This window comes from Platalea leucorodia (genome assembly GCF_965183815.1).
Source record: "Platalea leucorodia genome assembly, chromosome: 13".
NCBI lineage: Eukaryota > Metazoa > Chordata > Aves > Pelecaniformes > Threskiornithidae > Platalea > Platalea leucorodia.
In genome coordinates this window covers 848,623-874,362 of record NC_138835.1, presented here as the reverse complement: position 1 = coordinate 874,362, position 25,740 = coordinate 848,623, and the positions used below count along the sequence as shown (strand labels likewise).

The following is a 25,740-nucleotide window of genomic DNA, read 5'->3' as shown; positions in this document are numbered from 1 at the left end:
GTGTGTGTGCATGCTCATCTGAGTGTCTGCAGAACTTGGGTGTAGCGATGCTTTTGTGCAAAATCTACCAGCTCATTCCGAACCCCTGAAATGGTTGTATCTAGGTGTTTCCTTCTGCGCCGCTCTAGCATAGGAACACTTGCCCTTAATTTTGAACAGGGAGCACTTCAAAAACAGTCACTCAGACCAAATAGTCCTGGGGGAGAGATTGTGCCGTCCGAGCCACGTGTGTCCTGCCAGACAGCAGTTCTGCGGAGTGTGCTGTATTTCAGTGAGATATGGTCCTGGCGCTCAGGAAAGGTGGTACTTAATTTAACAGAATACTAATATTTGTACTGCAAATTGCCACATGCTTGGTTTCCTGACCTAGAGAAACCACAAATTATGTGGATTTTCTGTCCTCTACTTCATTAGTTGACCGTTAATAGACCTCAGCTCCCGCAGCTGTCGACCTCAGCCCACCGGCTCCCTGCACCCCGCGCTGCCGTGGCTCGGCTGCGCGCGACCGCCCGGCGCGCGGTCACAGGCGGTAACTGGAGTCGCGGGCTGCCCAGCACCGAGCGCGGTGGGGAGCGGTGAACCGCTGTAAGGCGAAGGGGAAGGGCTTCGACTCTGGCCTGCTGCTGTAGTCCTGCTTGTTGTGTTCCCAGCTCTGAGCTCTGCTGCTGTCCCTTGGCTCCGTTGCTGTAACGCTGGGTTGCAGCGGGGAGCAGGAGCGCGGTTTGACTGGGTCAATATTCTCTGTGCTGCCCATCTAGTACTGCGCTTCTGTGTTCACTGTTTTCTTTGACCTCACAGGTGTTGGTCGTGGTCTTCTGTCCGTGGATCTCATACACGCTAATGCTTGCTACGTTAATTTGCACAGAAGACCCTACCTTTAATGTTGTTCAAACTCCTTGTTTTCATTTCTTGCTTTTTGGTCCCTGAGTGAGCTGCACGCAGCTCTTTAAAGCACTCTAAGTAATGACGCCCTGGTATAAAGCCTGCCTGGGTAGACGGATCGTGCTGAAATCGGTAGGCTGTCCTGGTATAAATCATGTCAGAGTAGTGGCCTGCTGTGCGTGTAAGGTGACTCACTTCTGTTGTTCCACCCTTTCCCCAAGGATAAGGCATTCCTGCTGCGGGGAGCAGGAAGCCCAGCTTGCAGCAGGCTGTACAGCAGTTGAGTCAGATCTCTTGTCAATTAATGTAATTAACAGTTAGATGTAGAAATACCTCCTCTAACTGTGTCTGTTAGTGGCTAGAGTAGGAGAGGACAGTCCCGTGGTACCCAAGGGAGATGGCACTTCACAAATTCTTCCACGTGTCTTCTAGCATAAGCTGCTGACGTTGCAGACTTGTGGAAATTTACTGATGGAGATGATGCAAGCTGCTCAAAGCTTGCAGTTTAATAACCCTGTGAGCGCTCTGCTGCTCCCTCTCAGAGCCTACTTGTATTGATGTTCCCACGGTTAGAAAACTGGCCACGCATCTGTTTACAAAACAGTATCCAAAATAACTTGGTACTGTTTTGTTTCCTCAGCTGTACTGTGCATCTTGGTTACAGACAGAAAAATAAAAGAATTGAATCTGTTGCTGAAAGGGGGTTGGACGTTTTTCCCTATCACTGCTTTAATGCGAAGTGGTTTTTGCCATCTCAGGACTTTGGCTTGTTGGTATGAAGTTTGTCCGCTGTCATCTCCTAGGCATCCTATGTCTTCTGGATGTCTGGGACAGTAATAGAAACGGAGCAGCTTTACATCCCAGTCTGAGGACTGGATTCCTTCTTGGTCTGATGATCGTGCTGAAGACGCTAGCCCTGGCAAGTGGGGAATGGGTGCTTGTGTAGGAAGGGCTGTCCTAGCCACCCTTTGCCACCCTGGCCGCCGCCAGCCGGGTGCTGGGAGCGTGCTGGAGCAGCGGGCCCTGGGGCAGCCCCGCGCGTGGGTTGCTGCAGGGCAGCAGCCACTCGGGCCCCGCTCGTTTCTGGGAACGCGCCGGCCCCCTCTGACTGCGGGGTAGCGCTCGGTCGGAGCTGGAGCCAGCAGGAGAGCTTCCAGCTCTTCACCAGCTTGGTGTGAGTGGAAGACAAAAGAAACCAGACACTTGAAAATTAGAGACACCTATGTGGTGTTGTCCCACCTCTTTGCTTGCCACAGGACCATTAATTTATCTTCAGAAGCACTTTGGGCTGTTTTTGGCCTTTGAAAGGCTGTTAAGGGGATAAAGGAGATTTTTTTTTCTCTTGCTGTCATATAGTGACAGAGCTGAGAGCATAGTCGCTTCTTTAGGTATATTGAGGAGGAAAATTAATTTCTGCAGTGTGCGCTCTAGGTCTTCATTAACCTGTGCCATAATGGGAGCAGTTTCAGCACTCCCTTTTTTCAGCTTCTTGACAGCACTTCTCCCTGCTGTATCGTTCTCGGGCTGACAGCGAGTTCACTGTGTTTCTCCTGCCTGGCTGCCAGAAGCCGTGCAGAGGAGACCTCTGGCAGAGTCATCCCATTCCACTGACCTTCATCTAAACCCTGGCTGAGACTTCAGAGCAGCTTTCTTCTGCTGAGGGATGGACCTCTGTGGTGTTCAGTTGCTTACTACGATTATGAAGTGTCTTCAGTCAGTATCTAGTATGTCTGCTGAAGCTGTCCGGCATGGCCTAGATCCAAGAAATTCGACTGGGGTATCTCTTCCTCTGAAAGTGTGGCTCTGGTACATTAACAACCTGAAGGTTTTCTTGGAAGTGCTTTCTAGGAAAATGCAGAAGGGATCAGGTTGGTCTGTTTCTCAGGCCGGTATCACAGACATGGGCAGTGACCCCGAGCCACTCGGGTGCACTGTCCCCTCGCAGGCGATGCTGGGACCCCTGCAGAGCCTGTGCTGAGGGTCGGCGCTCGGGCGCAGTTCGGCGGTTCAGACTGAAGCGATGGGGCAGAGCGGTCTCCCTCCCAGCTGTGTCCCTCTTGGAGGCACGGTTTCCTGCTGCATCTGCCATACTCTGCCTCCACCTGATGGAGGGTCCTTCTGGCAGATGAACCCCTGGAGCAGATGGCTGGAGACCTGCTGCTGCCTAAGCTCTCCTTGACCCCAGACTTACCGTGCCCCACAAATGAAATGCTGCTCTAGGTTTGTGTCTACGTGATCGCAGTATGGTTATTTTTGTCTGGTGGTTCTTGTTTTGCAGGGCCGCTTAAGGTGAAAGCACTTGCTTGAGTAACCCCCAGGTAGCTGGCACGGTGTCACTGTCGCGGGGTAGCCAGTGTAGCTATGCTCTCAGCAATCCCTTTGAGCTAAACGGGGCAAAGGCCGAGTTGGTGAGTGCCCTGGAGAGCACTGCATCGAAGATTGGCATTTCACTTGGAAGGGCAACCTGCTGCTGCTGTGCATGTCATCCTACAGCCGGTGTCGGTGTTGGACAACTGGTATGACAAGGAGTGGCTGCTTGAATGTGGTAGTTCGTTCCAAGCCCAGAATTGTTCCCTGGCCAAGTGCAGGGAGATGGCCAAGTGGAGAAATAACTCCAGCCTTGGGCAATCTTCAAAGTGCCTGGTTTGGCTGGGATTTTTGGAGAAATGTAGAGGTGGGATTTTTCACTAAGAGCTGGTGGAAGCATACTTGCCTTGGTGTATGTGTGGGAGCAAGGTCAGGCCGCCTCCGAACACTGCTGCGAGGTCGGCTCCTTATTCCCAGGAGCTGTTGGGAAAGCCTGAGCTGGTTCTCTCCAAAACCATTTTGTCCTTGGCCGTGTGAGGAGGTCTCTGCAAGGAGCAGTTTAATGTGTCCGCTCTATCCCGCCCTTGCAGGAAGAACTTCTTGGCCTGTGTGCTTTAGAGTTGTGTTCACCTCTGTGCTGTAACCGCTGCCTGGAAGCTCGGACTTTGGGCAGGGGGTGGGGGGAAAGGGAGGAGATGGGTAGGGGCAGGGGTAGCAAGGGTCCCAACACCCGCTTGCTGAAACCCCTGACCGTGTTCTGCAGAGGACTGGTAGCACAGCTGTTTGTAGGACTGCGACTCTGAAGACCTCTAGCAAAAGGCCCTGTAATTTCCTTCCCAGAGCTTTGGAGTTGGTAAGCTGCTGCCAGGAGAAGCAGGGCCGTTCCCACTGTAGCTGTTACATTGGTTGTGGTGCTTGACTGGTGTCTTCTGTCAAACCAGGAGTCCTGCCGAACGTGCGTTTTGCCATGGCACCGCTTCAGTTACTGTTTAGGTTACTCTATAGCTGACAGAAGGCTTCTGTGCTTGTTTGGAGCAGGGGCTTTGCAATCCAAAAAAAACCCTGCTGATCTTTGCTGCCTGCTATGAGTGCAGGTGCCCGAGACGGCCCTGTGAAACGGTTGTATGTGCTAGGGGGGAAAGCTGGAGACCAACAGGAGAAGGCAGCGTTGTGGATGGGCTTCTTTCAAGGCCGTTCTCTGCTGCTGGACAAGCCACCGTGGAAAGCCTGCTCGTGACATGTGCTTACAACTTTTTGGAGTAAAAAATAGCTGGAGTGGTGTCTTTCAGCAGCCTCTCCTGGAGGCTCATCCAGCTCCGGGAGGTCAAGGAAAAACTGTTTTTCAGGAAGGTCAGATAGCTGTGCTTCAGCAAGCGGTGGCTTCTTCCAAAAACACCCCTGGTAAACTGTCTCTTGCTGGAATAACTTCAAAACAGTCTGACTCGAGATGATTCTCATCGCCTTCCTCAAGCCGCTCCACCAGCGGCTGTTACCTCCTTCCCACCCTGTCAGGTCTCTTCCATTCAGTGCCATGCAACAGGTCAGGAAAAGCAAAAGTGCCAGTGCTGAAAGCTCCGCTTCGTCTGCTTGTTGGTATTTAGCGTTTACAGGTGGAGTCCTGGGAGGGAGCTTTTTGGAATATCCTGCAGGACAGCCCTAGGATTTCTGAGTTTGATTTGGATGGTGTTTGTTTTGTAGCTGGAGCTATGCAACTGCTAAGTTCAAAGGAGTGGAGGGAGAGGAGATCACTCATTTGGAAACAGGAATAAAGATAAGCGAGGTGGGAAACGAAGCGAAGAAGTCTTCTGGCACATAGCCTTCAAGGCAGGAATAGTCTGTTCTGCAGTCGAGCAGGTTCCTGAAAGCAGCAGGGGATGCTCCAGTGACATTCAGTACTTCTGCTGGAGGCTGGGTTTTACTGTTAACCCTCCTCGGAAGGCCGGGGAGTCACTGTGTCAAACGCTGCATGCAAGACAGCAGGACAGAGAGGAGCGGGTCCTGAGAGCGCCACGGCAGACAAAGCGGCAGGAGAACAGCGTAACTAAGACAGCGCCTTTCGTTTTGTTGCCTAGAAACTGAATCTGTTCAGTGGATGTGGTAGGGCTCTTCACTAGCCTCTGCCTTCTGTCCCTTTTCCAGTTAATAGTCTTAGATCTTCAGAGTACCTTTCTGGCAGGTTCTGCGAGCTGGAGGACCAGCTGAACATGGGTGTGGGCGAACAGGTACTGCACGCGTGAATCCAGACCTTCTGCTACCCACGTTTGTGGCTGAAAAGTGGTGGTCTGGGCTCTCCGCTTGAAGGAGTACAGGCACTCTGCAGGGCTGCGAACCAGGAGCTTGGTGTTTTGGAGCCTCCAGTAAAAGCAAACCGAGCTGTAAAGACGAAGACTTGTTGGTGGCTTGAGGCTATTTAGGTCGCAGCTATTAGAGCCTCAGATGTGCTTGGAGAAGATTCTCGGTGTACGCTTGGGGTTTGTTGTGCTCTTTCATTTCAGAGCTGGAGCCTGCACAGTGGCTCCTTTGTCAAAGGGCCCGCTTGGTTCCTGAAAAGGAGTATCCCAGAAAGTGCCGAGTTTGCTCCAGATACCCCCTCCCCTGGGAGGACGGGAGAAGGGACCATTGTTCTGGAAGTGCTTGTGATATTTGAAATTCTTAAGAAATCAAAGCTGGGGACTCTTGGCCTCTGGGAGAACAGCGTGAGCAGTGTCACTGGGGACGTGTGCTGCCGTTCCTCCGCGTACCTCTCTGTGCCTGGCTAGGGAGAAAGGGGAAAGCTCGGCTTTGCTGTGTACGTAGGTTAGTTCATATGGGAGCGTTCAGAAATGCAAGCAATGGCAACAGCTGTGCTTTCGAAAGCTGTCTGGTACCCTACCCGAAAGGATTAGAAGATTGGAATATTTGCTTAATTGCCTGCCCTTGCCTCTTCAGATCAGATGGGAGGTTTGCAGTGTTGCCTGTTCTGGTTGGTGCAACAGCTAACCGCTGTCAAATGTAATGCTAACGAAGAGAGGGAGCGACCTGCCACAGCCTCCTCTGTGTTTGTTCATGTGATGATGTTTTAATCTTACAACTAATGCCATGTTAAATTGTGAATTAGAATATGGAATAGCTTTCTCTAACATGCAAAGCTTGTCCTGTGCCTCAGCCAACAGAAGTTTCCCAGCCATTTTGACTTTGATTCTTCGGTATTAGCATAATGTTGCCACATCTTGGTTTGTACATACTTAAGGGAGGAAATAGCTTCAATTGAATCTAACTAGTAAAACCTCTTGATGACTGTAGCTTTGAAGATGTAAATCTCGGGTGCTGGCTGCCTGACAGCAAATGTCCAGGTGGAAAGGCAGTCTTGACTAAGGGTTAGATTTTTTCCTAGGCTGGGCAAGTGCAGGGAGGTGGATGTTCAGCCCGACGCCTTCCCCGTCTCCCTCGCGCGGAGGCTGTGGTGCATTGTTGTCTGTCTGCTGACACATGTGCTTTCTCTGGCCCTGTGGGTACAGGGTGGGGTTTGTTTTTAGCTTACAAAGAATTTCTAGTCATCTGGGTGTGGGGAGGGTTTTTCATAATGTTCTGGCAAAACCACCTCTGCTGCTCCTGGTGGTGTTGCTGAATGCTTGCCCTTGCCTAAAACAGCTGGAATCTCGTCCTGTGAGCGAGCGAGAATAGCAGATGCCAGCAATTCCCTGTCTGGATCGGGTAAAATTTGGGATACAGTAACTGAAAACCGTGATGAAAATCTTGATGCCGAATAAAGCGATAGAGAAATCAGTTCTTCTCTTGCCTTGAGGTTTTTCGGCAGCAGTGGTGGCAATTTCTAGACCTTCTAGATAGGCTAGAGAATTGCTGGCTGCTTCTGTTCTTGGGGGTGAGGAGAGGGGCTCCTAGGAGCCCCGTTTATACGAGGGGGAACTCGGCTGTTGCTGACACCAGTGCAGCCCTGTTCCTGTTATCGCAGTCTGTGCTGACAAGTTGCTGGCTGCCATCAGCGTTTTCAGCACCCTCTTGGCCAGCTCTTCTGTGAACAGTGTTTAAATGGTACACTTAAAATAATGGTAACCCATCCGCACTGCTTCCCCGGCTGTGTTGGTGGGACCACGCCAGTACTGCCTCAGCACCCGTGCGGTTTTTGCAAACCCTTCCCGCTGTTCCCCGAGCACTGTGGACCAAACTAGTGTCAGCGGGCTTGGCTGCCCAAAAGCTTTAGGTGTGATTCTGCTGTACTGGAGCTCTTCATTCTGCAACTGTAGAAAGGTCCGGGACAGAGTGAGATGGGTTACTGGTGGGCTTAGGGAATGGTCCCCGAGCGAGCGGGAGGTGCGTGGGGAGATACGGCAGGGTAACCGTGCTGTTTGTACTGTGCTGGATGGACAGACTCCCCTTTCCGAGAGGGCAAGCAGTGGGTTGTCGCACTTATTTTGTGCTCAAGATGCAGCTTAATGCCTGTACATTGAGAGCTGCAATGTGTGTCCTTTGACACGTGAGCACGTGCCTGGGAATGACTTCATTTTGTGCTTTAGCGGTCAGCATATCCTAAAATAGTAAGTTTGAGTTGTTGAGCTTTGACATAGACAAGAACAGGCTCGGTTTACCAGGCGGTGCTGCATGGTTTCTAGCCATATGTTTTTGACTGGGTGCGACTTTGAGGAGGTGTGTTAAGATTCCCTGGACTTCTGCAGTGGCAGAGAAGCGAGTTAAAAGCATCTACAAATGCCATCCTGCGAGTGACGTGGCGCTGCGTAAAGTGAAGTGATGGCAAATGGAAAGGATTTTTTTTATGCAGTGCATAATTAGCTGGTGGAACTCACTTCTGCAGGATATTCTAGAAGCTGCTAGCTTGGAGAAAAACTAATAAGACCTGCCTAATTAAACTAGCTTTCCTAAATACTTTGAAGATGAACACTAATACTCTCGGTGCACTTAGAAGTGGCTATAGTAGTGGATAAATGGAGGATTCTCAGTGATTCCCTGTGTTAGCATCTCCTCTAAAGGCCAAACCCTGGCCCGTGCGGTTTGCCACTTTGCAGAGCGGCAGCAGCCCCTGGCGGGGAGGGGAGAGGGGAAGCAGCCTGCGACCTACTGGCGCTGCCCGATTCATGTCTGCTTCGTGCTTATGCCCTGAATTCACGTGTGTGCTGCCATAATCCTAAGCCAAACTTGCAGAAAGTGGTGTCAAGCAGGGAGAGGAGTACAGAGACTGGTCACTGTTGTGTGACAGTAATACTGTAATACCAGCGCTCCCTTCGGTGCCTCTCCGCACGTTATCCGTGGTCTTGGATGTCCTGCACAGTCTTGCTCTTCACAAGGCCTTTCCAATACAGACACCCGGGGCTGCAGAGCCAGACTGGCCTGGACAAAAAGCTTCAGCGTGCAGGCGGCAGTAACAGGCTCCCCAGCCCCGTAGCGAAGGAATCGCTATTTCGAGGCCACCACAGTATGTATGCAAAAGCAAGGAGGAATGGGGCCTGCAATAAGTGAAACCTGAAAAATACTCTGGAATGCAGATCTCTAGATGTCTTGGTTACTTCTTTTCTCTCCTGTTCTGCTAGCAGATCAGTCTTGTCTCTCTGATCTCCTGGCTGATGGTGTTAGAGCTACCCTGAGCGCTGCGTGTTTGTGCCGCTGCACTGACAGCCACTACGTGGTCCAAGTCCAGGGGACGATCCCTTGTGCTGGGGCTGCTGCTGCTGCCAGGTGAGCTTTATTTGCCCCACCTGGGTGAGACTGCTGCAGGCACAGCGCTGGCTGGGGAGGATGAAGTGGATGATGCTTCGGTGCATCAGCAGTGGCAGAAAGGGTTGTTGCTCTCCTGTTGTGGCAGCATCTTTCAGTGCAGCTTACCTCACTGTCTGAGGAGCTTTTGGCTGATATGTGGTCACTGAGCTGTGGTCCAGATACTACCAAAGTGGTCCTCGTATCTCCTGGAGCCCTGCGAGCGGCGGTGTGCTGAGCTGCAGACCAGCTCTGCTGCCCGGGCCGTGCTGGCGGGAGAGGCCGTGCCCTGGTGGGCTCTGCGAGCTGGCGTGTGCTCCCATCTGTCCGGTCCCACTTTCTCTTATCAGGTGTGAGATCTGGCCCTGGGTGCAGGGAAGTCCCTGTGGCCTGTCCTGATGGCAGGGTCTGATGGAAATGTCTGCTGTCTAGAAATCCTCTGCCTCTGTGGCACGGATGGTTCGGAGCTCAGCCCCTTCCTGAAGACCCCCTGGAGAGGACTAGCTGCTGTGTGGCCCAGATGTGTAGGCAGGGTATCGGTAGGGCTTCCCTGCCTTCCCCAGGGGCAGGAAAGGTAGCAGCGTAGGTTCCCAGAGATCGTTGCTGGCTCAGAAAGGCTTCAGGCTCCTCCTGGGGATCCTCGCTCTGCCGCAGCCAGGGACTCGCTTCCCCCCGTGCCCACCACGACTGATGCCTGGGTCAGCCAGCGGGGTGCTGTGTGAATGAAGGCATCCCGAGGGAGGAGGGGGCTCGGGGGATCTGGCTGTGCAGCCATGTAGTAAGCAGGCTGCTGGGTGATATGACGAGTCCTGCCGGCCCTGCCGTCAGCCTGCCACGGGGGCTCCTTGGCGCCGTTGATACCCCCCCTTGCGTTTGCTCGCCTGCTATTTCTGCATCCCCTGGACAAAGGCAAAAAGGAAGAAGCGGCATATCTGACTGTGGCTTTAAAGCCAAGCTGGACTCTGGTCCCTGAGAGCTCTCCACACTTGTAAAAACCTGCCATGGGGCTAGGATTATGCTGGCACTTCTCTGGTAGCCACCGCTGCCCGCTCTGCTCGCTGTTCTGTGCCGCAGGGGTGCTGTGTGGCCAGGGGTTTGGCTGGGGCATGGCTGCTCACGGCCATGGGGAGGAGGCAGCTCTGGCTTCAAGCCTGCCTGTGTAGGCTTGTGGAAGCAGACTTGGCTGGTTTGGCAGCTCTGCGGCCCTGGTTGTGCTGGTGTAGCTGTGTTAACAGGGTCTGCTGGGGCCAAGGCGAGCTCCAGCGGCAGAAGGAATCTGTTGGTGTCTCCGTCGCTGCCCAACCTGGGTAAGACAGCCTGGCAGGACAAGTGCTGGTAGCCCATGTGCTGCGGCACACCGGGGACTCTGCTGCCATGGCTGAATTCCTGGAGCAGGGTCCTGGCCTCAGAGCCTGGTCTCGGTGGAGACTGCAGGAGCGTGGATGATGAGCAGAGATGCCAGGGCTCTGGGCTTGGGTTCCCTTTCGCTGTGCTGCTTCACATCTCTTGATGTATTAAGCTCATTAAGCATTAGCCCTCATTAGTGAGGGTGTTGAGGGGGCATAAGCACAACCTGAGTCCCTGACACTGAACCGATGGACCAGTCCCTTCACTTCACCCCCTTTGTGGAAAAACGCGTGTGCCACCACTAAATAGGCAGGGAGCTGGCGGGTGAGAGGCAAGGGGCCCTGTCGCTGGGGACCAGGCACCCCACCAGTCACAGCAGCAGTTCTGCTGCTCCTGGGACGTGCTCCTGGATTTTCTCTTCTCCTGCCTTTCTTGAGGCAGGATGGTTGGTTTTTGGGATCTTGGTTCTTGTTAGTGAATTAACATCTTGGGCGGGGAGAGGAGGGGAACGCTCCCTTACGCTACTGCCCTGTGCTGGCTGGGTTGGAGACCTGCCCCAGTTCCACAGGACAGATGGCCAGCTTGCGGGATGTGCGTCTGTGGAGCAGGGTGGAGTTGCCTATCACTGCTCCAACTTGCTTTAAAACCTGTGCTGAAAACTGCTTTGGGGAGGGTAGGGAGAAATTACAATGTCCCTTCTAATAGAAATAGAAGCCCCAGTAATAGCTGCTGCAGATGGGTTTGGGAGTGGCTGTGGCCGGCGTTCCCGGAGCATCTGTTGTGTCCTTACTGTAGGGCGAGCTCCGCTGCGGCAGCCTGTGCTGGAGGGGGGAGATGATCAAATCGCGCGGAAGGCCAGCAGTGCAAGACACCGTATTTTTAAACCCCAGCATTCTTGGGTGGTGTCATCTGATGCTTCGTGCCTCTTTTAAATTTGTGACCTTCTACAAGGGGCTTTTAAAAAAAAAAAAAAAAAAAGGCAAGCAGCCTTTGCCTTCCCACTGTAATAGCTTTCAATGTATAAGTGCTTATCATCATTTTTCTGCTCAAACATTGCTATGAATTCCAAATCAGAGCATCTCCAAGGAGCTCGAACTTCTGGTACACTGAAAAATCCAAAGTCCCTCACGTAAAGAGATCACAACCCTCTTGGCCCTTCCCTCACTGGTTAAATGTTTCTGTTCCCCCCCAAAGTAGAGGGACTGGGTCTCTAATCAGAAGTGGCTGCTAAATCTTTTTCTTCTTTCTGCAATGAAATGCCAGATAGCTGAAATGTAGTCTACAAACCTGGTACGGGCTTTACCAACAGGGAGCTGGAGCATGGGTCAAGCCTATGTGTGGGCTGGATGGTGGGTGCTCCCAGAGGAAGCCAGTGTGCCTGTCTGGGAAGAAGGGTACTCGTTAGTAAGGGCATCTCCCCTCTACGTGCTTATCTCGCAGGTGAGTTGATGCTGTTCAAGTGGAAATAGCCCCTTCCCATAGCTGTTTGGGTCCGGAAAAGTGACTTGGGTACAACTCCAGGTGAGGTCTGGTCATCTTCCATAGCTGCTGGTAGGAACAGCTGCAGCTTGCTGGGCTTTCGGGGTGTGACCCCAAGCTGCTTCAGTGGGAGAGACGAGCCTGCTGCCCCTCATCTCGCCTTGCTCTCTGCTGCGGACCCACCGTCCCGCGTGGGCCTCCTCGGTGTGCTCCCTGCCGTTGCTGTCGTGCTCTTGCTTCTGGCCGGGAGTCCAGGGGTCTGGTGCGAGGGGTGCCCCATTGCCTGTGGAGAGGGATGGGGGCAGAGAGCCCAAGGCCTTGGGGTCCATCCTGGAAACAAGGGTCTGTCTGCAGCTGGTTGTGTGGTGGGAGAAGCGACAGCCGCAGGCAGTGGTCCCCCTGTCCCAGCTGTCATCCAGCCATGCCCGAGCAGGTTGCAGGGCTTGCTGCTCTACCTACTGAGCTGTGCCGGGGCCAAAAGCTGAGGACGAGTAGGGCAGTAACAGGGGGAATGTCAGCCTGAATTTCTCCACCGACCTCCTTCAGAAATACGGGATCTGGATGTCTGGGGCAGGAGCTGGGCTGTTGTGTGGCTGGGTTAAGCAGGGCTGTAACGCAGAGGTGGCCGTGCTTTCCCCCTGGTGCTGCTGCTTGGGAGGAGCACCTGCAGCATGTTGTGCCGTCTGGCATCTGATACACAGCCTGGCTTGTGTGTCGGCTCCGTGATTAGAAGAAACCGCAGGTACAGCAAGCAAAGCTGAGGGCTGTGGGGAGCTGCTGCGGTGCTAACAGCGCTCTGGATTGCCTGAGCGCCTCAGAAGGGCTTTGCTGGGCCGGTCGCTCTGTGGGTCTCTGGGCCCGTTCAGCCGCCCCGGAGGCGGCGCAGAGCTCGGGCCGTAAGGTGGGCGAGCTGCTCGCTCCGGGGTGCCGCTGCTCTCGGGGTTTGGGCTGCAGCTCGGTGGAGCGAGGGCTGCGGCAGGAGCGCCCGCAGCCCGTCCCTGCCTCCCCGGCTCAGGCACGGTCAGCAACGTATTTCCCTGTCAGGTGCCTGTTTTCCTCTATGTAGTATTGCAGTGAGATTTTTTCTTTTTTCAAAGATCGGTACTACAAAGATTTACGAAGGGAAAACACTGAGGGAGTAGGTATTTATAGCATTTCCATAAACAGTCACTTTAAACGAATGCAGTTACTTAGCTTTGCTTTCCAGGAGCGTGGTTTTGCTCAACCAGTGTAAGAATTCTTTTAAAATTTCTCCAGCACTCTACAGACAGTTGTTTGTTCAGAGCAAGAGATGGCATCTTCACATGGATTCCCCATCTTGTCTAGATGGAAATATTTTCTGTTGACTAATAAAATTTGGGTCGGTTTCTCATCTGTGCCACTAACTGATGCGGGTATCCTGACCTTCAATGGGCAGAATACTCAGCTTCTCTACAGGCCAAATACAGATTTGAGGAGGCGTGTGTGCTGTGGCCATGGCCATAAAGGCTAGGAACGTTTTGTTTTAGCAGAAAACTAAGGTCTGAAGTGATTGCTGTGAACCATAAAATCAATAAAGATCTTTTTTTTGCTATTGTCTTCAGTAGTAATTGTAACTGGGGATTGTTTTTACTTGGACTCTCTACAAATAAAACATCCTGCAGTTCATTATAGTTTCAACCTTGAAGTGTTCTGCGAGCTGATGAAAATCAGAGGTCAGGCTGCTTGGAATGTGGCTGTTCCAGTTCCCTTTGCTGTTGAAAACTGCCTCTAAATGCAGCTCCTTCCATCTGTGAGACCCTGTGGCAAACACAAGCCCAAAGACATGTGGCCAGAATCTCCGAGGGGATAATGAACTGATGGTGGTTCTCATTTGCTGCAAGATTACTGGGTTGCTTCATTTAAAAGACAAATGAGCTTGTCTTGTAGTAGGAGAGATTATTTCAGAGCATGTTGCTTTGTGCACGAGGAAATGAGGTCGCTTCTTCAGATCTTCCCATGGAGAAGGGGGAGATGCGTGGAGCAGGAAAGCGATAGCAGTCTGAGCCCTGCTAACGTGTTTGAGGGCAGTCGGACTTGCCTTCACAACCGACTGTGGCTTGGAGCCTTTGAGACTTTAACAAAACTGAGGATGGCTGGAATAGGTCCTTGAAGTCATTGGAATGATTAGAAATATCACCAGGCTGTACTGAATGGGCAATAGCAGCAGAATAACTGGGTACTTCATGCTAGACGCACCCTTGAGGGCAATTATGGTATTTAAATCTAAGCCCAAATACCTTGGCTCTGATCTTGGTGGTGCTGCCAGGTACTGAGCAGGTGAGCACAGCCGCGTGGTGTTTGAACAGGGACCTCTTAAGGCAGTGCTGGATTTAATAGTCTTTTATGACTCTTATGTTTAGTCTTTCAAGAAGCAAATGCCTGGCTCTCTGGAAGGGGAGGATGACAGCATGCCCAGCTGGTCTGGGGGTCAGGAGGGCTCTCCGGGCTACGGCTCTGAAAACACAGCTCTCCTGCCCAGAGCTGCATCAGCAGGTATTGCCCAAGCCCTGAGAGCAGCAGGTAATGTCATGTGGAAGATGCTAATTTGGAAACACACTGCTTTCTAAAAATAATAGCGCAAGGAAGACTATAAACAGACAGCCCTCCCCCCAAAAATCAATCATCTGCAGCGCAGTTGTGAATTCTAACAGCTTGCTTAAATAAGCCTGAGAGGATCCTATGAGCAGGGAGAGTCTGCTGCTGCAAAGCTGGACGCTTAAGCAAACCTTCCACGTGTTCTTCTTCCTCCGCACCTTTTGGAGGGTGGCTGATGCTCGCAAGCGAACTTAGTTGGTGGTGCTGCAGATGATGTGTACCTGCTCCAGTGCCCGTGTGGATTGTAGTTCCATGTTATAGCACAAGCTGATTTTAAAATATAATAGGCTATGACTGCAGCAACTCAAGAGCAGATTGATGCCCTGTTGAGCTGTAGCCCTTTGGAGGGGGTAAGGCAGCAACTGGAACGCTCCCAACTGGTGGGACTGGCCTCTGGGCCACAAGGGTATGCTGCCTGCTCGGCTGGCCCAGTAACATCTCTCCTACAGAAATACCGGGATGCGTTTGGCTTCCTCAATACCTTGTCTCTTCCCACAGATGCAAGAAATGCTCTAGCTTAGTTCAGAGTTGTCTTGAGGGAGAAGGGCAGGCTGTTCTAGATGGGCTTACTCCAGCTTTTGCTTTTGAAACCCGTTTTAGGTAAGGTGTGGTTTCTGGGTGTGCGGCACAGTCAGAAGTCCCTGTTTTATGGTTGCAGAGGACTTCAGTGGGGTTAATTTGCAATTGCACCAATCAAAGCATCCCCAGTTCTTCAAGGCTTCTGATCTTTGTGGTTTTCATTTGCAGTGTTTCTTAGAGCCATAAATTTGTTTTTATAGCTCATGTAGTCAACCCTTTGACCACGTGTACATTAGCAGGGGCATTTTTTTTGTTCGTACTGTGTGATTCCCTCCTAGCAAAATCTGTGATGCTCTTCAGCTGAGCTGGATGGCATGAAGGGATCCCCAGGAACAAGACAAGGGGATGCTGCAGTTTCCCCCTGTCTATAGAGCAGCACAAACAGTATTTGTGCTGGCTGTTGGTAGGTGGAAGGGTGAATTTGGATCTAGCTTATTGACCCTCAACACCACTGATCTTCCCCAGGACACTACTGCCTTTCTGTGCTGGTGTGCCGCCCTCCCCTTGTTTTGCCTGGCTTCAGTGTTCAATATCAGATAGCAATTGATTTACTTTCCCTAATTAGATTACAGCCCTGCGGGTGTAAACAGCAGCTGGGAAACTCGAGCTGCGCTCCTGGTAAACACGCCAGCAAAACCAGCGCACCCCTCCCATCGGTCCCGCTCCCAGCGGGACGGTGTCACCGGGCTGAGTGGGAGGTGGCGGGGGACCCCGGGCAGCCGGTGCGCCGGGGCCAGGCCCTTTCCCCACAAAGAACGGGCCACGTGGAGTGGGGAGGCAGGTATTTAAATGGAGGGCTGCATGGACAGGCTTTCTCCACTGCCAGTTTGGGGGGCTGTTGCTTGTCCTAGGTAACAGCTGCCGTACCCCCCCGGTACGGTAACGCAGGGCAGCACGAGTGTCCTGTGTCTCGGTGGTGTAGGCACAGCGTATCGAGGGGTACTTCTGCGATTGCTCTGTTCAGGCTGCTCCTATGCTGCTCCGTTGGGATGGGCTGTGCAAGACCAGGCCTGAGACTTGGCCTAGAAATTGCTGTAGCTTTTTAAGACGGTGCTCTCTGGTCAGACAGCCCTGGCAGAGTGACCGTGGGGGCACTCCTCGCCCATGGGCTGCTCAGAGCCTTCCTCCTCTGCGCCTCCGGCAGCGTGTGCCTGTGCAGCTTCGCAGTGCCGAGTGCCTGAGCAGCCAAAGCCGTGGGCTGCTCTCGCGCTCTCCGGTGCGTGTCTAGGGTTGAACTCTTTCCTCCGTCCTCAGCGGTGGTGCCCTGCACAAGCAGGCGTTGGGGGCAGATGAGCTATTTCGGCACGCGCCCAAGAGGCCGTTGAGCTGCGCAGCCAGGGGAGTACGCTGTGATGGGGCAGAGCTCTCGTAGCTCTGCTCCCGTGAGGAATGCTTTGCCTGTGCAGCAGCCTGTGCTCTGGGCCGGGTAGGTGTAGTCAAGGTTTCTGCTCTAAGGGCAGAGCAGGTAAACATCTGTAACGAGGCAAGTTTTAACTTGATCAGATCTGCAGTACACCTAAGGAAGCTTTTGGGGGTGTCCAGCAGAGAACATGGGGAAAGAGCCGGAGCGATGATGCAGTGAGTGCTGCTTTAGCACCTCCGTGCCTCCTGCTGTGCTGGCAGTTTGTACGTTTGCACAATGATCCCGATCCTGCCAAGCAACGCCCATGGGCAAAGGTCAGCTGCGGGGTGCAGTTTGGCCTGTGTGTGCCTGAGTGATGCCATCTAATCTGGTACCTCTGAAAGAGGCATCCCAGTGGCGAGCTTGACTTGCTCAGAGATGCTGAACGCTTCTGAGCTGGTGCCGCTCGAGCATCTGCAGCGGGTCCTGCCGCGGTCCTGAGCGCAGGGGTTTCCACTCTGCGCGGGACGGGCGATGAAGTGGGGCTGCCGGGTGGGAGGGGAGTGCCAGCGCAGGGTCATGCGTTGGTGATGAACTGGCAGGGCAGTTGCACGCTATTTACATGACCGAATAAGTACTGGCTAAAGGATGTGTGTAGCTGTGGTTTGGCATGTAAATTTGACAAGTTGAAGCACTTGCACCTGATCTTTTAGGAAATTGTTGTAGGTGGTTTTGAAAGTGTGTAATAAGTTCCTGTCCTGGCTGCAGACAGGGCGCTGGGGGCTCGGGCTGCCCCGGGTGGCTCACGGGGCACGTGCCAGCGCTGGGAGATAACCCAGTCCCCAGGCACAGTAGCCTGTCCCGGTTATTTTTCAGCTGTGTGGGTCCCTACTGCAAGTCCCTCTTGCAGCCATGCGGGCCACGTGTCAGAAGGTGGTGTAAGGGCCGGGGTGAGCAGTCAGGATAGGTCCCACTCCTGCGGCATCAGGACACTGCTCAATTTGTGCTGGACTCGGTGTACTGGGATGCCAGGGGAACTGGTATGGGGTTTGTGCCTTCCTGAGCTCCTGTCGGGATTCGTGCTGAAAGGCAGCTTGGTTGGCAACCCTGCTGCAGGCTCCTTAGTTCTCCTGTGGCAGTAGCACCGTTACAGTGCCGCTCAGCACCGCTGGGCATGTGTGTGCTTTTGGAAACACAGATCTGCTTCTCTGTAACCCCTGTCTTATAGTTCCTTCTTTGACATGGAACTTTAGCTGTTAATATGGTAAATATTGGGATGTGTAAACATAGGTGTGTGTAAATACTGTCAAGAAGGCGCATGGTGTAGCTGTGTGATTTCCCGCAGGGAATACGGCCGGGCTCCCAGGGATGCTTGGGACCGGCTCTGACCTCACTGGAGACTGAGAGGCCGCTGGGACCCACCGGGCACCCCGTGAGCGTGGTCAGCCTCCGCGGCAGGCAGAGGGACCTGTCTGGGGAGGAAAAGGAGCTCCTGGGAGGCTCGTGTCAGCTGGAACACCCCGTCCCATACCCGTAATCAGTTCGGATCAGGTTGGTGGAAGGTAATGCTGGGAAGCAGCAGCTACCTCTGCCCTCGCGGTCCCCAGGCAGTCCAGGGATTCCTGACGGAGAGGACTGGTCTCTCATCTGGTACTAAATTTGTTACTATGCTGGTGGCTACTTTGGGAACAGAAATGGTAAAGTTAACGGTCTGTGTTGTTTAATGAAAATGGTCTGTACCTGTATGTGCCTATATCTACTGCTGCGTCAGCAGGTTTTGGGGAGGTTACGTATGGGACTGGGCAGTGCAGTGGGAGGTAGGAGCTTGCAGTCTGAGGTGCAAAACTTTACTGAGATCAGGGAATATGGGTTGGAGCAGGGAATCCAAGGGAATGACAGCCCCTGCAGTCATCGGAGCTGTGCTAGGAAAACACTTAGAACCTGGGTTTGGGTTTGTACAGCCCGTCTGTATCGTTGGTTGGGTGACCTGGGAGGTGTATGGGTCTGTGCTGATGTCTGTCACCATCTGCGTGACAAGGGCTAGGAGAAGGGTGTGCTCTCCTGTGATCTGTGTGGCCAGCCCCGTGTATGTACACGCACGTGTAGTGGCTGCGTGTGCTCCGTCTGCCTGCTGGGAACACATCTTCAGCCTCGCTGCTGGTCGCATCTGGGGCCGTGGAGCGGCAGCAGCCTCGCCACTCTTGGGCTGTTGCATCCAGATGATGGATTTCCTCTAACGTGTAGCAGCTAGGTTTTTAAGGTACTTCACACGTTTGTTCCTACTATTGGCATCTAACAAACTTTATGGCTTCTTTCCGTTTTTATAGGAAAAAACATCACCCTGGTCCAGACACTGAAACTTGTCAACCGATGGGACAAAGAGCTGAGACACTTGGCTGTACTAGGACATTAAAATATAGGGTTTAGCCACAGAAAATTTCCCCAGCGTGGAGGCTTACACCTGCCAAACCCTGTAGCATTCTTGGGAGGCTTTTCTATACCTCTTCTCCATTTCCAGCCTTTCACGCATCATGGTATTCCTTTTGACTTCTTTTGCAAGCTAGCTCTGGCTCTGCCTTCCGCTTCCCCTTATGCTTTGGTTTGGGTTACCCAGTGTGAGCTGCTGGCTGTAGGCTGTTCTGCGTTTCTGCCTCCAGCTTCTACTTGGAGGCTCCTCTTGGATGTTGTGACTGACCTGCTTTTTCTCTCTTTTACTGTATCTCTCTCTCCCCCCAATCTGTCTTTTGCATTCTCCATTCTTCCCACCTCCATTACTGCAGGTTCATCATGCCTAGTGGCATATAAAAAGACTCCACCTCCTGTCCCACCTCGGACCACATCAAAGCCGTTCATCTCTGTCACTGTGCAGAGCAGCACTGAATCGGCGCAGGACACCTACCTGGACAGCCAGGACCACAAGAGCGAGGTGACCAGCCAGTCGGGGCTCAGCAACTCCTCGGACAGCTTGGACAGCACCAGGACACCCAGTGTGACGAGGGGAAGCGTTGTGACTCCAGCAAGAGAGACTCCGGAGTTACCCCAGAAAAATGCAACTTTGAAAAGTGACAAAGGGACTCTGACTAGCGAAGAGCCTAAAGTGGAGAACATCCCCAAAAGAAAGCTGTCGTCCATAGGAATACAAGTATGGAATAGTTTGTTCTCCTTTGTCCTAAGGAATGTCCTTAACCCATCCATTTAGCATGTGCCTTTTATTTGACCAGGTGTGCAGGTGAACTAACTATTCTAGTTAGTTATTGCTATTCTAGCAGGAGAAACCAACTGCCTCGTCAGACTAACTTCCAGTGTTCCCAGGGGTGAAATACAGCAGAAGCTTTCCATAACAGCCCAGAAAGGACTAAGTTCTTGTAGTACAAAATTAAAATGTTTCATAAAGCAGTGGGACCATGTTAACTGGGTGAGTCCCTCTAAAGAGGCCTCTTGCTGCTAGTATGCCTGTGCTCTGTACTATGTGTTATTAACATCCATCTGCTCCTTGTCCACCACGGTTCTAGGGGCAACTTTCTTCTGAGAGGTGGGCCCTTCTACGTGACATCCATGTAGTATGGGCTGCTGCAGTGCGAAATGGTCCCGGGGCTGTAGGCAGGAGGGAGCGATTCCTTGCTGTCCGCCGTTCCCAGCAGGTTGCTGCTTCTCTTGCTGGAAGCATTTAACTCTGTGGAAATCAATGGAAATGAGCTGTTGATTACATAGTCAAATGAGAACCCATTGAGTAGTGTAAATCCATGCTTTACTCAGCGAAACTTAATTCATCTGCAATTGCACGCTCCTCTTGTGGACAGATTTCCCAGTTACAGGTGGCTGACGGCTGCGAGCGCTTGCGCTGTCCCGAAGCGCTGGTTCAGTGCTGCAGGCTGTTACCTGCAGATAGGAACTCGAGCACTTGGGCGAGTCCAAATGCAGGATCTGGGCTTTGAGCCACCACGTCTGTGCTGAATAAGTTCTCCGTTGGCTTTACAGTAAGGCTAGCTGGCCGGTTAGGTACCTGTGATAGCAAAGGCCTTTCTGCAGGGCTAGTGGGGCAAAGCACATGCTGACAGGGCAGCAAGGCGAGAGAACTCACATTGGAGAGGCTGACTGCCTTCCTCTCCTCTTCCTTTTCTGAGCTGGTTCCCAAGCCACCTGCCCCAGGGCCTGGATTTCCTTCCTAAAGCCTCCTAACCCTCTTACCCAGAGCTGTGGAGGGTGTCAGTCCCTGGGAGAGAGGAGGCTGGGTTTGCTGTCAGTCTTAAATCAGATCGCTGCCCTCTCTTCAATCTCTTGGCCTTAGCCCGTGTCGGATGCCGCACAGGCAGCTGCCCCCTCGGGGGCTCTCAGCCCTTCCCCAGCGTGCCACAGCCGCGCACGCAGCGGTGCACGGCAGAGCCGAGCGCTCTTGAGCAGAAGCCTGGCGGCAGCCCGGCAGGACACAGTCCTGATGCTCGCGTGGCGGCAGAGCTGAGCGTAGCCGCGGGCCTCTCCGGGGACAGCCCTCCAGTTGGTGCGTGGCGTCGGCATGCTGTGTGTGTGTGCAGCGCTCCTGGTCTACTAATGTGAATTCCAGCAGCAAGTTCTTGTGTCTGTTTTTGTCTGTATTTTTTTCGTTTAATAAGGTTGACTGCCTTCAGCCAGTGGCAAAAGAGGAGCCTCCTCCGCCAGCCACCAAATTCCAGTCCATCGGGGTACAGGTAGAGGACGAGTGGCGGTAAGTGAAAGGCGCAAGTTTTTGTAGTTTCCTTTCTTTTAAATTGCACTTCCCCCACTTTCCCTTAGACCTTCTCCCCTTCTTTGTTCCAATATGAGTGGTGGTGAATGGGGGCCCACGGAGAGCTCTTCCTCCACAGCACACACCTGCTGCAAAAAGCACTTGTTCTGTAAGCAGCCAAATCAATGGGAGTTTGAAATTAAAAAAAAAAAAAGTACAAGATGTAATTATAGATGTGCGTCAGTCCTCTCGTCTGAAAGGCCTATTGCAGTAAGCAGGCAACCTTATAATTTTGTCTGTCTGAATGTGTGGTGTGTGTTTGTGTGTGAGGAGGGGCAGGGCGGGCAGGGCGAGGCTCGGCTGCAGGCGTAATAAACAAATGCATTTCCCTGGCAGCGCGCGAGGCCGGCCAGGTTGAGTTCTACTACTGAACGTTTGCTTTTGATCTCTCTAGAAACAGCCACTCTCGCAGCATGTCCTCCAAACAGGACACAGACTCTGACACGCAGGAACTGAATAACTCTAGCTGTAAATCATCTGAGAGAAGCCTCGCTGAGTGCCCCCAACACAACAACTCCGTTGGTGTTGATGCCACTACCCGGCAACCAGCCAAGCCCTCGCAGATTAAGAGAAACCTCTCCTATGGAGAAAACAGTGACCCAGCCCTGGAGCCTTCCTCTCTCCCTCCTCCTGACCCCTGGCTTGAGACCTCCTCCACCTCGCCATCAGAACCCACGCAGCCAGGAGCCTGCCGGCGGGATGGGTACTGGTTTCTGAAGCTGCTGCAGGCAGAAACGGAGCGGTTAGAAGGCTGGTGCCGTCAGATGGACCAGGAGACCAAAGAGAACAATCTCTCTGAAGAAGGTAGGTGGTGTCAGCCTCTGGACTAGACTGGAGCAGCTCCTCGCTCGAGAGAGAGTTGTAACCGAGCATTGGATCAGCTTTTGGCAGTTAAATTGCCGAGAGCCCGCAGAGTGAGGGTAGAACATGGAGATGAGTATGGGACGAGGAACATTTTTTCTTTGGAAAGGATCAGGTAACTTCCTCTAGCAGACGGGGAAGAAATAATAGTGATGCAGCACAGACGACTTCCAGGGGATGGTGCAGCTGCTGACCACTCAGAACTGCTGAAAGCTTAAATGGATTGCTTTCAGGGAGGCTGTGGGATCTTTCTCCCTGCCGAACCCATTGTACTCGAGCGGGCAGGTGAAGGTTCAGTTGGCAGCGGGGCAGAACGAATGTGACTTCTGAGCTCGTTTGGTCTGCTGAATTGGTGGACTTGTCTCCACAGCAAAGAGGAGGCATCTTCATATGGGAAAGCTTCACTGAATTTGTACTAAATACACCAAAAGCAATGCACAGGGAACACAAGGCCACTTGATTTTATTGGGTTCAGTCCCGATTGGGCTTGTTTCATTATTTTCAAATGAGTTGGCAAAGCCTGTGCTTCTTGCAGTGAAAATCATGCTAGGGTGCATACAGAGTGACAGAAATTGGTGACTGGGCTACAGAGGGCAGGATCTTTGTTTTGAGTCGGGTTGATTTTTATTTTTTCGATACCTGAGAAAGGTGAAATAATGGTGAGACTCGGTTATAGCTTGGTGTCACTGCTAGGGCTTGGGAGCTGATCTCTAATCCTGTTGCACTAAGAGGCTGCACTGGCTGCCAAGCTGGGCGGGCTGTGCCAGGGCTCTCCCTGCCTCAGGGGATGCCCTTCCTTTGCCTGGGGCAAGAAAAGATGCCAAGAGCGGCGTGGCCTTGTATCTGTGACCTCGAAGAGCAATCTCCTAGTAGAGTCTGTAACCGAGAACTTGGTGGGTACAAGGGAGCCCAGCTCACGCTTGTCCCGCCAAGATCTGTAAATGCTCAGACCTGATCCCATGGGTGCAGCAGCAGACCAGGGAGGAGAGGGGGAACCAGTTCGTCCCTGGCCATGGTGCAGTTGCAGGCACTGTGGGTCTCTCAGCCCTGCCTTTGGAAGGGGAAAGCCCATGCGGTGTTTTTGCCATTAATGAGCAGAGGAATGTTGCCATACCCAGCAGCTTCTCGGAAAGCCCACTAAGAGCAGCACAAAGTCCGGGTACTAAAAGCCCTAGCCTGCCAGTATTTCAGTCCCTTCTGGTAAGTGGAGGCTGGAGACAGTTGTGCCCCTTGCTGCCTTCACCTCCTGCGCGAGTGGAAAAGCAGGTTGTGATTGCAAGCAGGGGCCAGCAGGTCTGCTCGCTGAGGTCCTGCTGGTGGCTTGTCTAATGGGCTGAAGGCAGCTTAAGGCTCTTTCTGCAAAATCTGATGTCACGTTCTCAGCCCGGCCTGCTTTCGACCTGCTCTAAAGGAGCAATAACGGATGGCACAGACAGACGTAGATTACAGTTTCCATACATCTTTCCCTGAGAGTAGTTATTTCCTTGGGGGTCTCTGAAACTCCTTTCCTAATGAATCAAGAGTGTTTCTTTGCTCCAGAAACACTTGAGTTCATTGCTGCATTTAACAGTCTGTTCAGCTGAGGTCTTTTTTTCTTTTTCTCTCCCTCACAGTCTTAGGAAAAGTCCTGAGTGCAGTGGGCAGCGCACAGTTACTAATGTCACAGAAGTTCCAGCAATTCCACGGCCTCTGTGAACAAAACTTGGTGAGTCTGGATCTGTTTCTCCTGGGTTTTGGGAGCGGGATGTATCTGTTTCAACAGCACTGCAGGAACATGATCGGGTATTAACAGGCTGCTGTTGCTGTAAAAGCCAAGCCAGTGCAGCTGTAGCCTCCAGCCCGACCGCCGTGCCACGGTGGATGAATGCCGATTTAAAACAGCGGCTGAGCAGTGGGAGGCTGATCGCCTCAGCCTCTCTTCTGAATAGGCGGTTCTCGGGCCGTGCTCCGCTCCGGGATGAGTGTTTGCAATTCCTTTTGGTGCTTACGTGAGCACAGGGGAATTTTCTTGAACTGCTGATCAGGGCACGCTGAACACGCGGAGTCTCTCTGTGGGTCTGAACTGTCAACCAGCCGTACTGCTGTGTGTCCTGGAAACTACCTCTTTCTTATTACTTCTAAAGGGCTTTTTGAGGTGAACCACCAAGGTTTTGCAAAATAGGGGGGAATGTTTGAAAAGTCTACTGTTCTTCTCCAAACATGCTTGCTTTGTGTGTAGATTATGTGGATGGTAAAACTGTCCTGACCGGATTGTCCCTCGCTGGTCGCAAAGCACTGTTTGACTCTGATCCCTTCAAATGTAGTGCAAGGGTTTGCCCTTGCTGAGGGCTGAACAGGGCTCATGCGGGGTTGGGCGGGAATCTCTGGTTTTCCCCTCAAGCTTTATTGTGGAGTGGATTTTGCAAACTTCCTCAGAGGTGAATTCCCCTTTACTTGCAAAAAAAAACTTAGAGAAACTTGGGGAGGAGGAGGAGGGGGTGAAGTGCTGAGCATCTGCTTGCTGATCTCCCGCTGATCACTAGCTGCCAGGCTTTCCTCAGCTTTGCGCCGAGGTCTCCCTTTGGTGCTTTGTGGCGAGCTGCTCGGATCTGATCCCCTCCTTTCCCGAGACCATCCAGGCCTATGATGGCAGCTCAGATATCTCGGAACTGGGAAAATTCTGTTCTTGGGAGAAACTTAAGCTATGTAAAAATCTTTCAACCTCGCCTGAGAAACACTGATACTTTCAGATTGTTTTGTGGGGGGATGTAGATTTTGCTCATGAAGGCAATGTTGGCTTCTTTGGATTGCTGTCCACCGACATGCACGTTCTCCAGGGAGAATGGAGCTATTGCTTTCCGCTACGGAGAGCATCTCTTTCAGGATTCTTTTTCAAGCTCCTGTAGGAGAAATAGAGCCAGGATCTCTGCTTCCTGGTCTTTGCAGGAACAGTTTTGACTGTAACTGATGGCATTGTGTCTCTGCATCTTTAGGCTGGTGTCTCCTGTGGGTTCTTGACCTTTCAGTTGTCAGGCAGGTAGACTGACAGGGATGAAAATTGTAAGCTGGGAGGCTGCTCTGCTTGCCGGGAGGGTATATCCTTTCTGAAAGGGTTTTTTATGCTTTCCCATCTAGAACCCTAATGCCAATCCCAGACCCACAGCCCAAGACCTAGCTGGGTTTTGGGATCTCCTGCAGTTGTCCATAGAAGACATCAGCATGAAGTTTGATGAGCTGTACCACCTGAAAGCTAATAGCTGGCAACTGGCAGAGACACCGGAGAGAAAGGTGAGTGTGGGGCAGTTGAGAGCAGCCAGAGCACCTCGCGGACGTCTTGGGTATCTGAGGCCTGTTTCTGTCTGCAAACAGAAGCTCGCAAACAGAAGCTCTCTGGGGCTTTTACCGTATTGCACTTGGGCAGTGTAATCTCACAGCCTTGCAAGGCACTGAGACCGTTCCTCTTGAGTAGCAGCGCAAACAGTTTTGTACAAGGGGAAAAAGCACTAAGGGGAGCAGAGCGATGAGCGGTGTATGCTTAAAGCAGTGGCACAGAGGCCTCTAGCGTTGCAAGCGCTGCATGAATGGGTTTGAACTGTTTTCGGTGTCTGAGTAGTACAAAAACACCTACTGGAACCTCTTGAAAATGCAGCGCGGGCTGTGTCCCTGGGCCAGGCTTCCTGACTGGGCATGGGGGGGGGGAGGCGGACTGCGGCTCCGGGCAGGGCGGCACAGGGATGTTTTGCAGTTCCAGATGCGGTGCAGTCTTCGTGCTGCCTCTGCTGTGCTCTGACCTGGGCCAGACAGAGTCTGCAAACTCTAGTCCACTTCACAGGCAGCCTCTGTACCGTGGCATGCAAAAAGGCACATTTCTAGAAATTGA

The 25,740-nt window shown here is 52.6% G+C and overlaps 2 protein-coding genes across 6 annotated transcripts in view; both read left to right on the top strand.

Moving 5' to 3' along the window:
- AAR2 (AAR2 splicing factor) overlaps window positions 1–25,740 on the top strand; it is a 287,818-nt gene that overhangs the window by 182,530 nt on the left and 79,548 nt on the right. The gene's annotated exons all lie outside the window — the stretch shown is intronic.
- Window positions 1–25,740, top strand: part of DLGAP4 (DLG associated protein 4) — a gene marked incomplete at its 5' end in the record, with an annotated part of 67,398 nt that overhangs the window by 39,699 nt on the left and 1,959 nt on the right. For all 5 annotated transcript variants that reach the window (XM_082326375.1, XM_082326372.1, XM_082326374.1 and 2 more), the window contains 5 exons: window positions 19,039–19,400; window positions 20,869–20,960; window positions 21,415–21,824; window positions 23,495–23,586; window positions 24,996–25,148. In XM_082326375.1, the coding sequence (XP_082182501.1) occupies window positions 19,039–19,400; window positions 20,869–20,960; window positions 21,415–21,824; window positions 23,495–23,586; window positions 24,996–25,148 (1,109 nt within the window). The remainder of the gene's footprint in view (window positions 1–19,038; window positions 19,401–20,868; window positions 20,961–21,414; window positions 21,825–23,494; window positions 23,587–24,995; window positions 25,149–25,740) is intronic.